Source organism: Ambystoma mexicanum, chromosome 8, assembly GCF_040938575.1.
Source record: "Ambystoma mexicanum isolate Mex_15411 chromosome 8, UKY_AmexF1_1, whole genome shotgun sequence".
NCBI classification, from domain to species: Eukaryota; Metazoa; Chordata; class Amphibia; order Caudata; family Ambystomatidae; genus Ambystoma; species Ambystoma mexicanum.
Window position 1 is genome coordinate 906,377,760 of NC_090929.1, and position 16,637 is coordinate 906,394,396.

The window sequence follows — 16,637 nt, forward strand, 5'->3', positions numbered from 1 at the left end:
TTCACTAACGTCCCCTTCAACATCCCCCCCGCTTTTTTCAGAGACCTGAACAAGCTCTGTAGGGGATTCCTGTGGCGGGGGGGTAGGCACAGGGTGGCGCTGGACATTCTCCAAAGACCCTATGAGAAAGGGGGATTGAAAGTCCCCAATTTCGAACTGTATTACCTGGCTAGTCAACTGAGGCACGTAACGCACTGGATGGCGGATGAGGCCACCACCGACACCCGACTCCTCCAACCGGCCCTGCCGCGACTGCTACTCTGAGACCTGCTCTGGGTCGAGAAGAGGGCTCTTCAACATCACCCTTACCTAATTAAACTAGGAACTCAGCTCTGGAAGCGAGCCTGCAAGGCAGTGGGGGTGACAGACCCATATTCCCCGCAGATCCCCATTGCGGCTATCATGGTGAAACCTTCATGGGGATATATAGACACGCGCACCCAGTGGGAACCCTATGGGGTGGCGGTACTCGGAGACCTCATCCATGAACAAGAGCTCATGACGTTTACTGACCTCAGCGAGTCCACGGGCCTGCCCACGGGCCAGTTCTTGCTCCACAGAGCAGTAATGAAGGCCCTGAAGGAGAGATGGCTAGAGGCCGCCAACCAACTCATGGAGAATGAAGCCATCGAAACATTGCTAGACACTGCCGAAGGAGGCCACGAAACCTCCAGAATTTATGAAGCTCTACTGCAGAGTACAACAAAGGACGCACTTAAATGCAAAAGTAGATGGGAGAGTGAAATGGGCCTCGAATTTGAGGACAAAGCATGGGAGGAAATAACCCATTACCATAGAAAAGTCTCCAGAAATGCTCGCCTCCAACTTATTCAGCTGTACATCACCAATAGAGCCTACCTTACGCCCGACGCCATCTCTAAGTTCAAAGGAGCCACAATCCAGACATGTCCCAAATGTCATGAGCCAAGGGCGGGTATGACCCACATGTTTTGGAGCTGCCCGATAGTCCAGAGCTTCTGGGCCCGAGTGAAAGGAAAAGTGGCGACAGCTGAGATTGAGGTGGAGATTCGGGAGCCAGCAGCCTGCATATTGGGAAGTTATAAGCGAAACAGCAAGAATAAGCCCCTAAATAGACTCACTGACTTGATATACATAACAGCAAAAAGGCGCATAGCCATGGGTTGGAAGAGCGCAGGGGGGCCGAGCGAAGCCCTTTGGTGGGACGACCTCAAGAGATGGATAGCCGCCGAGACTGCGGCTTGGGAAACGGCGATTCAGGTACAAAGGCTGGACTCCAGCGCAGACCTACTCCGATGGGTAGCGCTAACGGTGCCACTACTCCACCCAGTGACGCACGATGGCGCCTCGAACAGCACTGACGGTCCCGACCCGGCTAGCGCCTAAGGAAATCTGAGGACTTCTCTGTGGTCTCGGGGGGAGGGGCGGGAAGGTTGGGGACGTTAAGACATGTTGTTCCAGATTCATACACATTGCATTGTCTAACCTCTGTTTCATATGTGTTAAAAAACCAATAAAGAAATTAAAAAAAAAAATAAAATAAAAAAACTACCATTAGCTGCTAATAGGTTAAGTTGGGGAAGTAGTAAAGGGCTTAATTGTTTCTGTGATTATCTCTCAAGAGAAACTAGCATACAATACCTGTTCTTCTGCCCATCCTATAATATTGTTTGTCATACGTTTTTAATTCCCTTGATAAAAATATTGGGTTTTAATCCGTGTCTGGTTGCCTGTATGTACTTCATCATGCTAGAGTTTGTTGAGGTCCTTAAACATTTCTGTTAGCAGTCACAAGGATTAGAAACAGTATTGCATCAAAATAGTATTTTAATCTTGTTTTGTTTTGATATAATATTTATATTGTACTTTTTTTTTATCATGTGTGTTTTTATATAAGTCATTTTTATTCATACCGTAACGTTTTTATGGAGAATTATTAGGAATTAACATATGTATTACATGGCCAGGGCTTTACCTAACGCCTGTAAGAAAGATGGAATAGTATTAATACCAGGCAATATGGCTCTTTCAAAGAGGAATATGATCTTCTTCCAAATCAGATCCCATGAGGAGGGATTTAAAAGGAACAAGTCTGAACCAATGGGGATAGCTGTCTGGAGCTCCGAGAGGAGACGCTACTGAGCCCTCTCTAAAATCGCACCTCACAACTTTTCAAATTAGAGCTATGAGAAACCTATACTGGTGTAGAAAACGGGTGCGGTTTCAGAGCCAGCATAGGGATAAATTGTATAACAATGATCATTGCCTTTTTTTAATTTATGGTCCCAGACCCCCATTGTCGATAGACTTCATGGAAATAGGTTCCTTTTAAATTGTGCCCCAGGCGTAACTCCTAGTTTCCCTGGATTGGCATGCTTACGGTGTGTCTAACATGCAACTATATGGAGCAAAAGTGCAAGGCTTGTAAAAAGTTCAAACAAAAACTTTAAAGAGTTGCAAACAACAGCACTGGGCTACATATGCCCTGGAAGGTGATAAGACAGAGCATTCTGTCGCACCTGAACATGGAGGCCCCTATATTTTTTAAGACTACACACGAAGGAAAAGAAGAGGCCCAAAGAGACAGTCTGAAGAGACTCCTGAATCATGACGGGCCAAAAGGGTTCCACACACAGTGAAGCACACAGGACTTGCTCAGGTTAGATGCAAAGCTCCTACACAGTCCCAGACCATATCCAAAGGGACTTCCAAACAGGCCCAGGAGAAGAAAGAGATAGCGTGCAAAAGGCTTAATCAATTAGTATGGCGACACACCTGTGGCAAAGGTATCAAAGCAGGTTGGCGGTCAAACCACCTGAAATACCAACATAGAGGTATTTATTTCCAGAGGGCCCATAAGAATCAGCCACCAAAGGGTTGATGTTAAGGGTCTCCGAGACCTAGGACACTGGGAAACAAAGATTCACAAATATGGTGTGAAAGACATGGCACTGAAGGTCAGTAACTGAGCGTAGTGGCCCAGGAAAAAGGATGCCCAACCAAATACACCAAGGCATTTGCCCACACAGGGGTTATTTTAAGTATTTCCTTTCTCAGCAAAAAATATCCATATATGTAAGAATAGGATAATGAAGACACTTCCCAGCATAGCACAATTCGCTATTAAGATAGACAGTGAGGAGAGAGAAAAAACATTCATAGAAGAGAGATCCTTTAAATGAAACTGTTAAAAAGCATTTGAAACACATATTAGCACCAACTGCTGCCAGTTTATGGAAGACTACCTGGTAACTGAGAACAGTGCCAAATGGTGCAGAAAGCTCAGGTTATTGCAATTACAACTAATACACATGAGACCGTTCCGCTGGTGCCTGCGTGCAATGGTCACAGGCAAAGGAGGATTTGGAGAATGTAGTTTTTGTTGCACAGAAGGTCATCAAATCTATTCGCTCAAATGGCGGAACAGATAGAACATGTCCAAGGGCCGTTGTTTCACAAATCCCCCCAAACAGATGACCTTCACCTCTAGTCCAACACCATCCATGGTATGTAGATAACCCAACAAGCAACACTACACATAATTCTTGGACTACCTAGTAATGTGTGGTAATACACAGCTATTAAACAGAGATGAATTGTCAACATATCCTCATGAATAACAACAACACAAAATCAATGTTAAGTTGCACATAAAAAACATTTATTTCGGTCAGTTTTGTGCAGCCCTCAGAAAGCAAAAATGGAACATGACCAAGTCTTCATTTTTTTTTTTTTTTGGCTTTCATTTATTTCAATTTTCTTTTAGCAAACACCATAGCTGAGCTGAGAAGAGAAAAGAAGAAGAAAAGTAAAAAAACACACAGACTTCCAGCCTCTTTCTATCTGATCTTAATCCAGCAAAATGTACTCTATGAATGACACCGCTGCCAGTGCCAGCAAGATCTTTTCTCCTCTCAGGACCAGGGGCCACCACTCGGGGGTCAGGGATCTTAAGTCAGTTGTCAGATGCCCAAAGTGCTTTGTGCTTAATTTAGTCAACCATTGGCATCACACATAGAGATGTTTTAGATTTCCCCCCATTTTCTTGTTTCCACAAAATCGGCATAGATAGTCTTTTGGGACTGTCACTGCCGATCTTGCCGCTGTTATCTCCTTTTTCGGGAGCAGATTCAAACAGATTCTTAAGAATTTATCCCAGTGGCTTCTAATCGGGAATTTCACCTAGTAGCCATGCAGTTCACCCAGGGGCCTGGCTTCCTGTTTTACTTGGTAGAACAGCTTATAGTTGTTAGACTCACAGTCTGTGGTTATCTAGTCCAGCTCCCTCAACTTTGTTTTCACCCGGCATGTATTCCGTTTTAGATGCTCCTCTGTGGATCCTATGTCCTTCAATTTGTGCTGGTTTGCTACGACCCAGGCCTTCAGAGCCCCAGTTGACCCTTTCGTAATTTCCTTCTGAATGATCACAGTGGATCTTACTCCTGAGCCCAGGAGGCATTTCCTGTACAGTGCCAATCCCTTCCAGTCCACCGTTGCCCTTAATGATGAAAGGCCCAATTCTCTTTCGAACCACCTGAATTTGGATGGAAGAGGGAACTCTCAAAACGGTCTTCAAGAGTATTGCCTCTGATCTGTAGGTAAGGATCGGAACAACTTTCATTTTTATAAAAGTTCACTATCAGGGTCCGTGAAAAGCCACCAAATTTGGTGTTTAAGATGGTAGCTTGAGTCGCCATTGATCTAACCTTTTGATGCAAAAATGCTACCATAGGTGCTTCAGTGCCATTGCTATTTATTACTATCCCCAAATATCAGAATGTGTCAACTTGTTTGATTTGAGAAACTCCTAGCCTCCATGGAAACTTTGCTTTTTTCATCTTTGTTTTTATCTGTGTCTTCTCTGTGTTTATTTGCAAGTTGTTCCTTTCCATGTTCTCCTTTAGTTTGTCCAATTGTCTCTGAAGACCAACGGGCGTTTGGACTATTAAGACCAGATCATCTGCATAAAGGAGGCGGCTCAGCTGCATTCCACCAAAACAGGTGGGGAAACATTGTGCTGTGTCTAATGTTTCGTCCATGTCAGCTGGAAAAAAGTTGAAGAGTGATTATTCCAGAGGACATCCTTGCTTCAGACCTCTGGTTGATTTTATCTCTTGGGATAACAGGCTACACTTGTTTAATATTACTCGCATACTGGTGTTAGAGTGGAGCGAGACTAGTGGTTCCATGATGGAGCTTGGCCAGTTCAGTATCAGCAGTTAGTTCCACTGCAGGCCACATTTCCACCTGGTCGAAAGACTGGACAAGATCTACAAATGCCGAGTATTTCCTTGTTTTTTTGACCACCACTTTCCTTTTCAGGATATTTAGGAGTAACAGGTTGACACTTTTCCCAATCCCTCTTACAAATCCTGTTTGGAATGGGTCATTACAGCTTTCACAATGTAACCACTCATTCAGTTTTCTACGCAAAAGAGAACCGAAGACCTTTCCGATGACATTCAGGAGGGTTATCGGGCGATAGTTCTTAGGGTCCTCCTTGATGCCCTTTTGAAAATTGGGACCACGATTGCCTTTCTCCAAGACTCTGGGAGGGTGTGTGTGTGTGAACAATCCGGTTGAATAGGAAGTGAAGAAAACTAGCCCACTTGCGGGTACAAAGTTCATTTATCGCCTAAAAGATTTCAGCCAAAAAAACGAATCGAAAAATATGGAGGTGTGGGTAAAGGCATATAAGGGGTAGGGGTGGTGGGAGCATAGAGAATAAATAAAAAGGGAAGGGGGGTTTTGGAGGGTAACCCCTGTTAGGCAGAATCCTGTGCAGTACCCTTAGGGACCACTACACACAATTAAGACTACAAGTGATAATACAAGTTCACCTTTGGTACAAGCCTGTACTACTATGTTAAAGTGGTAGCAGTAGCGGAGCAGCCAGGCTTATCTCAAGAGTATATGAGCAGTAGCAGAGATTACACAAAGGGACCACAATTACTGTGAGTCAAGCAAACACTGACTCAAGGTTTCAGGTAAAAAATATAAGTACATTTATTTTTAAACCGTTCGTTATAAACAGAACACTTCTATTAATTCAAAACCACATGTAAAATACACAACCAACCAATTCACTTGGTACAGTATAACTCAAGGTAAGTACCCTATGTTTTAACAGACTGGTGTTGTGAAACAAAAGACGCTACCGGGAATACATATGTGATCACTTTTTGACAGTATGACAGTTCGGTCTTACTAAAGATACGCATATCCGCGGCAAGAAATGTTACCGGGGCAAAAACACACTTAGCACCTGAGTTAACCAGAGAGAGTAGGGGGTAAAAATCATAGGCAATACTTTTGTCAGGGCAGACAGAATCAGAGAACACTCGTTGACAGAAATTCAAGAGTCAATAGGCCGGAGCCAGTATCAAGTGGAACCGGGTCCCTGTTGTCGAGGACCACACAGTCGGACAGTTCAAGATTCAACGTAGCCAGGAGTACTTAGATATTGTCAATAGAGGAAGCAAAACTTATAAGAAGGAGGGAAGATAAGAGCAAGCCTTAGAGGAGGAGAAAAGGGATTCACCCTAGCTCCTCGAAGCAGAACACAGTACCTTATTCAAGGAAGAAGCTGATGCCACGGCAGTTGTTTCTAGTAGTTTCCTGCAGGCCCACGGTTCCTGGAGCTTCGGCAAGAAGGACGACGTCTGGAGGAGTCTGCACTACGCAGGGATGAAGCCAACAGCAGCGACGTTGAATAAAAGGTGCGCTCCTCAAAAACAGGAGAGGCTCTTCAGATGGCTATCCGGACCACTACAGCAGTGTGCAGCGATTTCGACCATGGAGAGGATCCTCTGGCTGTGGAAGATGAGCTGGTTGACCCCACCAGGCTCAAGGGAAGAAGACTCCGGACTGGATCTTCTCTGGTCGTCGAAGGGTAGATAGCTCAGGACTGCAGCAGGGCCTCACCGTGATGGGATAGGTGCAGCAGCCATCTTCTTCTCCGCTTCTCTTCTGTTCCTTGTAGTTCCAGTGGTGACTCTGACTTCCAGCCCAAGAGTCCTGCCTTTTATAAAAAAATCCCCCATTCACACAACCTGGCTGTCAATCACGCAGCAGGGGGGTTGTCCAGCCCGGACAACCAACTCAGCCAATCATGGCAAAGTGCGACTTGGGTTTCCTAGGATACCCTGTGCAGTGGGTGACTACACCCCTCCCTCACATTTAGCCCACCTAGACACCCAGGCGCCTAGGAGAGGGCTTCTTGGCAGAAGCCCGCCAAAAGACAGTGAACAAAGAAGGCAAACCTGGTTTGCCGCGCACAGTAAAACACAAGAAGGACTTTAACAAAAAGAAATGGCGAATAAACCCGACCGGAGCCAAAAGAAAACGTATTTGGTCAAGCGGGTTTATGTGCGAGGCTAATATAATAGCCTAAACCAATACCACGTTTATATAGTATAAACGCGGTAGAAAAGTTGGGGTAGATACCACTGCCACCAGCCAAGTCTAAATGTTAAAAGAGCAAAACAATGCTCTAGGAGGTACAGATAAAAAGGGCTAAGAAGTAACCCTTTCCAATACTCCATGTAAGATGAGGTGTACTGGATCTGTGGTTAAAGGACTATGTAAAGTTAATGGCAACTTTACCCTTTTCTGGGGGACAGTAGTCGGCCCCAGAAATGGAGTCGGTGGGAAGTCTAAAAGACAACTCTGTCTCACTGCACTGAAGGTGCTGTGTAACACACAAAAGGAGGGGGCTACTGAAGTGGTGTACTCCAGAGCCCACAATCACAAAAACAGATGAAATACACATGGCAAAACATGGGTAAGAGTGGGGGAAAAGCTCACGCTCTTACCAAGTGAAAAACATAACTCCAGAAATCCAGCAAAGATGCTGAGGGACTCACTAGCTAAGGGAAATTAGCCATTGAATGAGAATTCTCCCTAACACTGCGCCCCGGCCTTAATTGTGGCACTGGTGCTAAGGGACAGGAGTATTTAATCCACTCCTGGATGGTTCTCATACCTCTAGTCAGTTATAAACATCATAGAGAGACGATTCGCATTTTGGTGGTGACTTCGTGCTCTGTGCTCAATGGAAAAATCAAATCCTTGCAGGCAGATTGACTATCTGAGTAACTTTGGGTTTTCACCTTTCATTTGCATCAGCCATCCCAATGGTTGGTGGTCAGTCTGAATGATGAAGGTAGATCCATACAAGTAGGGTCTGAACCTCTTCAGTGACCACACAATAGCAAAACATTCACGTTCTATTGTTGCCCACCTTGGCTCAGGATCCTTTAACTTCCTGCTGATGAAACAAATGGGGTGTTCCCTACCTTTCTCATCCAGTTGACTAAGGACTGCACCTATACCTACATTACAAGCATCAGTTTGTATAATGAAGGGTTGGTGGTAGTCAGGAGCTCTTAGGACTGGAGCTTGACAAAGGGCTTTCTTCAGACCTTCAAAGGCACTCCTCATTCCACCTGACCTTTTTAGGGAATTTGGGAGAGGAGATGACATTCAAGGGAGAAGCTATGGTCCCATAGTTCTCTATGAAGTTCCTGTAATACCCAGTGAGACCTAAGAAGGCTCTCACATGGGTTTGAGTAGTAGGGGTGATCCAGTTTTGTACAGCTTGTACTTTGCTAGGCAATGGCCTTATTTCACCTCCTCCTACCTCATGTCCAAGGTAGACCAATGTACTCTGACCAACTTGACATTTGCTTGCCTTTATGGTCAGATGGGCCTGTTCCAGAGCCTGTAATACATATCCTAGGTGTTCAATATGTTCTTTCCATGTAGGGCTGAACACTGCAATGTCATCCACGTATGCAATGCAGAAGTCCTCCCTCCCATTCAGAACTTGATTGACCATCCTCTGAAATGTAGCAGATGCATTCCTTAGTCCAAAAGGCATTACCTTGAATTGATAGAGGCCAGCTGGGGTGGAAAATGCAGTTTTCTCCTTGGCATGGTCTGTCAGGGCTATTTGCTAATAGCCTGATGTTAGGTTAAATGTGCTAAGGTACTTGGCTGCACCAAGTTTGTCCACCAGCTCATCTGTCCTAGGCAAAGGATAGGCATCAGTCTTTGTGACTGCATTTAGAGCTCTATAGTCCACGCAGAATCTCAACTCCTTGGATCCTGCCTTTGGTACAAGCACATCTGGGCTAGACCATCTGCTAGTAGAGGGCTCTATAACCCCGAGATTAAGCATCTTGTTGACCTCATTCCTTATATGGGTTCTTACATTGTCGGACATTCTGTACCCCCTGCTTTTGACAGGCAAACAGTCACGAGTGAGTATATCATGCTGGCCCCAAGGGGTCAAGCCTGGTGAAAGTGAGAACAGGGAGGCAAACTGATTTAACGGTAATTTGCACTCATCCTGCTGGTCAGATATGAGACTGGAAGAGAGATTAACTCCTTCCACTTGCTCATCTAAAGGTAAGCCTCTGAGGAGGTTAGGCAGAGGTTCACTCTCCTCCTCCTGAGCTGAAGCTAGAAGCAGAGCTCCTATGTCAGGTCTAGAGACATAAGCCTTCAAACGGTTGGTGTGAAAGACTGTAGGAGCCTCCATAGGATTACCTAAGCCCACCCGATAGTTCACCTCTCCACGTTTACCCACAACTTTGAAGGGTCCTATCCATTTCTCCTGCAAGGCCCTCTGCCTTGTGGGGACCATAACAAGAACAAGCTGGTCTTGAGTAAACTCAACCATGGTAGCCCTCTGGTCATGCCAATATTTTACCAGAGCTTGACCAGCCTTCAAGTTATCACTTGCCTCTGCTATCATGTGTAACGCTCACCTGATTCCCACGGAGGCGCTGATCCCGGCTGGGCTGCTATCGTTTCTTCAATTGAGAAGCGTAGAGCTCGGACGACTCTCAGGACTGGGCTTCCTCTTATCGAATGTCTGACTTGCAGGGTAAGTTTTCTGCAGGTGGAAGAAAAAGGGTTAATCACCGTTTGATGGGATTCCTTCTCCCACCAATCGCCAGTTTCTCCCACAGCCTAGCTTTCTACTTGTCTCGGCGAGCTCTCATCTTAGGCGTATAAATGCTGAGCTCTCCATCCTGCGTCTGGTGCAGGGGTGCGTGGATTCCAGTTACGTCACTGGATGAGTTCAGTGTTGAGGCTCAAGTCTTTTGCGGCCTTAATTGTGGCACTGGTGCTGGGATGCCGAAGAGCGATGCCGCCGTTACTGCACGAGCGGATGCCTGTAAGTATACTGTAGTCTTTAGGCTTTAAAAGATGGGCACCTCAATAATGTCCCTTTTCCTTTGTTTCAGGCCTCGGGATGCTGTGGGCTTTATATCCGTTGCCACTGCACGTGCCGATGCACGTAAGTATAATGATCGTTGGCCGCTTTTAATGGCACCTCTAATAATGTCCTTTTTCTAGTTTTCAGGTGCCGGGATGCTGCGGTTGATGCGGCCGCTTCTGCGCGTGCAAAAACTGGTAAGTTAAGATGAATGCGACTGCCTTCACCCGAACCCCTTTTTAATTATGTCCTTTGCCTTTCAGGTGCAGAGAAGCTGCCAAAGAGAAGGCCGCGGTTAGCTCCGTTGCAATCACGGATGGATCAGGTAAGCGGGCGCGGCTGCGAGCGAGTTGCATTTTTCTAACCTTATGTTTATTCTTTGCAGGTTTTGCCGGTGACTGGATTCCGGGATCTGGTAAGTATTGTTCTGTGTCTTTCTTCATCCACAGGTTGCTGCGCGGAAGCTGAAGATGACTCTGGACCTGGAATGCAGGAGCCGACTCGGAGAGCGTCCCGCTGCTGCTGCAGAATAACGCGAAGCACGTGTTTTCCATCGGGCGTGGTTTAAATAGCAGAGAAGTGCTTCCAGTGTGTGTTCTTCCACTGGTTCCACCCAGGTAAGAAAAGAGTTCCTGAATGGAGGGAATAGTTCCTCCCAGCCCTGATGGCTGGGGACTTCAACCAGACTGGATTGTTCTGGGTAAATATGCAGCATGGTCTGCCTCAGGTAAGTCCATCCAAGCATTATTAAACTGTTTATCAATATGAGCCCGGCGCCTATGGCGCTGGGACTGAAGCCCTTCATGAGCCTGGCGCCAAAGGCGCCAGGACACGGTCCAAAGGGCCCCTGTAGGGGTCTGCTGGGTCCGGAGTAGTGGAAGACGGGTCTGCTTCCGAGGGCGCTGGGCCAGTCCTGGCCCCTCAGGAGTAGCGCCCATGACATCATGTGTGACATTCTCCTCCGGAGACCTATCACATAGTCAGTCACTCTGACTGGTTTGGGGGAAGGAGCACTCTCCAACCCCTCCTTAATCAGGGCCAATGGGCCTCTGACTGGATGGCCATAGAGAAGTTCGAAGGGACTGTAACCTACTCCCTCCTGAGGGATTTCTCTATATGTAAAGAGAAGGCATGGCAGTAGAAGGTCCCACTTTCTTTTAAGGAGTTCTTCTAAAGCACCTACCATGCTCTTCATAGTTCTGTTAAACCTCTCCACCAATCCATTGGTTTGGGGATGGTAGGCAGTTGAGAACTTGTAGGTGACTCCACAGGTTTTCCACATGGCTTGCATGTGGTGGGACATAAAATGTGATCCCCTGACAGATATCACCTCCTTAGGAAAACCTACTCTGGTAAAAATACCAAGTAGGGCCTTAGCTACAGCGGGAGCCGTAACAGTCCTCATAGGTATTGCTTCAGGATAACTAGTGGCATGATCCACTACAACCAGGATAAATCTGTTGCCTGAAGATGTGGGAGGGTCAAGAGGACCAACAATGTCAATCCCAACCCTCTCAAAAGGAACTCCCACCACTGGGAGAGGCACCAAGGGTGCCACATTCTTGACTCCACTCTTGCCAGAGGTTTGGCAAGTGTGGCAGCTCCTGCTGAATTTGTCTACTTCTGAACACATTTTAGGCCAGTAGAAGTAAAGAGAGAGCCTTTCCTTGGTCTTCTTAAAACTTAAGGGACCAGCCAAAGGTATCTCATGGGCTAACTGGCGAAACTGGAGTCGGTTCACTAGAGGTACTACAAGTTTTTTGCAGTCTCCAGGGGTTGAATCAGTCGGTTCACTGTAGAAGAGGCCATCTTCCCAGTGCAACCTATACTTTCCAGGCTCAGTCCCATTGAGCTGAGAAGCTGTCTGTAGGCGAAGACCTTCAAGGGTAGGGCACGCTCTTTGTCCTTTGCTGAAATGTGCCCTGTTGGGCCCACCTGCCAGTAAAGACTGCAGCTCAGGATGGTCAACAGGGTCAAGATCTCCTACTAGAGTAAGATCTTCTTCTAGATCTGATTCCTCAGTATCTGGCTGAACCATACAGGGTTGAACCTCACACTCAGCCTCAGCTGGTGTGTCATGATGCCTACCTCCAAGGAGCCAGGTCCGACCCAGCAACCCCAGAGGCAGGCATCATTTCCCCCAGGGGAGTGCCAGCGGGCCCAAGCTGGGGCCCTTTGGACGCAGTCCTGGCGCCTTAGGCGCCAGGCTCATGTTGGACCCCTGTCCTGGCGCCTAAGGCGCCAGGCTCCTAAAGCTAGACATGTGTTTTAATGTGCACTTACCTGATGCAGACCATGCTGCTACATCCAGGCCCTCTTGAGGCCTGTATGGAACTACTTTACTTGTGGGACTACTTTCCACCCGGGTGTGGTCGGGGAAGGATACATACCTGATCGGTGGAAGGATACACACTTGGAACTTCTTCCAAAGCTATTTAAACCACACCCCATCAGCAACTCACGCTTCGCGTTGTTCTGCTCCTCGCAGCTGGACGCTCACCGTGTCTGCTCCTGCTTCTGGACTACAGCCACGCCTGTCAGCAACCTGGGTCACCTGCAAAGGGAGACAAAAGACCATACCTGCTAAATCAGCACCACAGAGACATCACACCGACGATCCTGAAAAGGAAGACATCATTTTTAAAAGCATTTCGCTACGATCGCTGCAGCGCTGCATTTCTCTCACCTATCCTGGACGCCTCCATCTTCAGCAGCGATCATCTGGATCCACAGCCACTTCCCGGAACCTAGAGAGAAAAAGACAAGAACAAGGTGAGAGAAGGAAAGGAATAGGAAAAGCTCAGTTTCCTTCTATGACTTACCTGTTGGGTCTTTTTCATTTCGGGTCTTGCCGCTTCCAGGCATTTTCCGGACCCCGGCCCCTATGGGGAAAAAAGACAAAGACATTGAATGAGCGAATGCAAAGACATTACCCGAGCGCTCATCCAGAACTTACCTGTCATTTACTGGAACTGCACGTTTCACTTCGGGTCGGCGCCATATCTCCGGCATTCCGAACCCCGGCCCCTAAGGGGAAAAAGACATAAGCATTAGCGCTTGCTGCAACAAGACAATGAACATTATTTTTAAGCTTGGACTTTTGAACTTGCAGCAGAACTTTTACAGCGCCTTACCTGAATAGTCAAGCTCACCTGAACTCCCATCAATCCTCAATCCAGTGAAGTAACTGGGTTTCAACGCGCCCCTGCATCAGAAGCAGGATGGAGAGCTCATCCTTCCTGACCCTAAGGTGAGGCTTCAGGGGGAATCATGGAAGGGTATCGTGGAGGGTTGGAAGAGAGTGGGAAGCTTGAGCATAACTCAGTCAGTAGGTAATACTCCCTTTTCACGCACAGGGGAATATTCCTGCGAGCCAGAGAAGCCAGAGTAGAGGGGCCCTTCCTGTCCATCTTCAGAGTCCTGCGCTTCACCATAGAAGAAGCATCAGCACTCGAAGTCAGACCTGCGCCTCCGTGGGAATCAGGTGAGCGTTACATGGTGGAGGAGTCACAGTTGTGACTTTGGACAGTCTTGGAGATGTCCTTCTGGGCACAGGAGTGCTTGCTGGTTTCTTGCTGGCAGACTTGGGTTTCCCCTTTGTCTCTTTCTGACCTGCAATAGCAATAAGTAAGTCCTGTGGACTTGGGGTGATAGTTTCCTCTATCATGTCCCCAGGAGAGCCTCTCAAGGTTCTCTCCCTTGAAGACCTTGTGAGCTCCTGCTGCCTTCTGCTGGGGGACCTGGGGGTACTAGACACAACTCCAAGAGTTTTAAGGTCATTACCCAGCAGGACCCTCCCAGGTACGTTATTGTGCACACTTGCAGGGATTCTGACAGTCATGTCATTACACTGGATGAGAGCTGGTAACTGGGGAACCATTTGCACAGGGCCTCCAGCTAACTTGGTTAGGTGTTTGGGTGCCTTAGCAACATCCTCCACCTTGAAAAAACATTCATCAACCACAGTACTGCTGGCTCCAGTGTCTCTGATGGCATGGGTTTCCTGGCCATCCACACGAACACTATCTTTGTAATATTCTTTTGTATTATCTGGGATTGAGTTATAGACATCTAAGTTCTGTTGCTCTCAAAGACCCAAGGACATGAAGGAAACACTAGCTGAGACTCTCATGGGCTCATCAGCTAGTAACTTAAAGTTTCCACTGGCTATAGGTACTTCATCCACCTGGGAGAGGGCTAAGGAGACAGCGTGGACCCCTGAAGGTTTACCCTTACATCTGGGATCCCATTTCACATGGCCAGCTAACCCACAATCAAAGCATTTTCCAAATGCTCTCTGGAATGGGGGCTTGTTCTGACCTCCATCTGGTTTGGGACCAGATGGTACACTAGCCTGATTTGGATTCCCTTGTGGCTTACCCTGGTTATGTTTGGGACCCTCTTTTGGATTGGAATTATTGGAATTCTCTTTGTTGTCTTTCTTTGGCTGCTTTCCCTCATTCTTTTTTATGAGTTGCCCCAGTTGCCTTGTGAGTAGCCCTGTTGGCCACCCACAAGTCAGCACCCTTAGCTAACTTCTTAGGATCTATCTCCTTTGAATCAGCCAAGTGCTGTCTAAGCTCAGGAGAGCAGACATCAAAAATAGACTCCAACATTACAACATTTCTCAAACATTCATAAGTGTTCACTTTGTAACCCTTAACCCAACCATCTAAGTTTTTCAAACGTTCACACACCCAGGTAGCCCAAGTGGTACCATTGTGCTTTTTGAGGGTTCTAAACCTCTTAAGATACTGGGAAGGGGTCTTCCCAAACCTAGCTATTAATACTAGTTTCACACATTCATAATCCTGTTTATCCTCCTCCCCTCCTCCCCCTACTCCATTACAGCATCACTTGCAACAGGGGGAAGCCTAGAGAAACACCAGGAAATCAGCTGATTCCCCGAGATACCTTGAATCCCATGATTGTACTCAAACATTGCTAATCAATACAAAACATCAAGTTTAGTCTCATACATACCAATCATTTCCTTTGGCATACAGGGTCTTCTAGGGCTGGAATAACTAGAAGACTCTGGGAGAGAAGCATTTTCTACAGGCAATGTCTTCATTTCTAGTTCATGATTCAGCTGCATTTCTCTGAGCCTTAACTCTTGATGTTTCATGGCAGTTTGTGCCTCAATACCTTTCACTTCCAATTCAAGTCTCATTTTCTCAAGTGCAATAAACTCAGGAGTAAGTGTAGGACCTGTGGGGGTCCCTGTCGGCAGAGGTGGTGCTTTCTGAGTAGGCAAAGGAGTTGTAGGGTTTCCTAACAAGGACTCATCTACTTCCTCTAAATTAACACTCTCAGAATCAGAAACATCAGTATCCACATTTGCTGGAGAGGTAGGCCCTTCTGACCCACTCTCCAGACTTTGATTTCCCATTAACTTTGCAATCAATTCAGATTTCGTTCCTTTACCAGAGAGACTTCTCTCCCTACACATGGTTCTCAAAACCTCAGTAGTGTAGTTCAAGAGACCCTCTTCAGTGTAGCTTTCCATATTTGACATTATTTCTCAGTTAAATAGAATTAGTGGTGTTTAGCCTTGTGGTTAGTTGAACCCAAGCAATAGCAGCACTCTAAGTGTAATCACTCCACTTCCAAATCCTCGCCCATGTACACCAGTGTTAGGCCGAATCCTGTGCAGTGCCCTTAGGGACCACTACACACAATTAAGACTACAAGTGATAATACAAGTTCACCTTTGGTACGAGCCTGTACTACTATGTTAAAGTGGTAGCAGTAGCGGAGCAGCCAGGCGTATCTCAAGAGTATATGAGCAGTAGCAGAGATTACACAATGGGACCACAATTACTGTGAGTCAAGCAAACACTGACTCAAGGTTTCAGGTAAAAAATATAAGTACATTTATTTTTAAACCATTCGTTATAAACACAACACTTCTATTAATTCAAAACCACACATAAAATACACTACAACCAACCAATTCACTTGCTACAGTATAACTCAAGGTAGGTACCCTATGTTTTAACAGACCGATGTTATGAAACAAGAGACGTTACCGGGAATACATATGCGATCACTTTTTGACAGTAAGGACAGTTCGGTCTTACCAAAGATACACGTATCCGCGGCAAGAAATGTTACCAGGGCAAAAACACACTTAGCACCTGAGTTAACCAGAGAGAGTTGGGGGTAAAAATCATAGGCAATACTTTTGTCAGGGCAGACAGAATCAGACAACACTCGTTGACAGAAATTCAAGAGTCAATAGGCCGGAACCAGTGTCAAGTGGAACTGGGTCCCAGTTGTCGAGGATCACACAGTCGGACAGTTCAAGATTCAACTTAGCCAGGGGTACTTGGATATTGTGAATAGAGGAAGCAAAAGTTATAAGAAGGAGGGAAGATAAGGGCAAGCCTTGGAGGAGGAGAAAAGGTATTCATCCTAGCTCCTCGAA

General features: G+C 46.5%; 1 protein-coding gene across 5 annotated transcripts in view; it reads left to right on the forward strand.

Annotated features, from left to right (window-relative positions):
• The window catches only part of PARG (poly(ADP-ribose) glycohydrolase), a 2,316,516-nt gene that overhangs the window by 2,284,425 nt on the left and 15,454 nt on the right, over nucleotides 1–16,637 (forward strand). For 4 of the 5 annotated variants that reach the window (XM_069610798.1, XM_069610802.1, XM_069610800.1 and 1 more), the window contains one exon: nucleotides 4,884–4,980. The exons of the other annotated variant lie outside the window; for it this stretch is intronic. In XM_069610798.1, coding sequence (XP_069466899.1) covers nucleotides 4,884–4,980 — 97 coding nt within the window. The remainder of the gene's footprint in view (nucleotides 1–4,883; nucleotides 4,981–16,637) is intronic. 5 annotated transcript variants of the gene reach the window in all.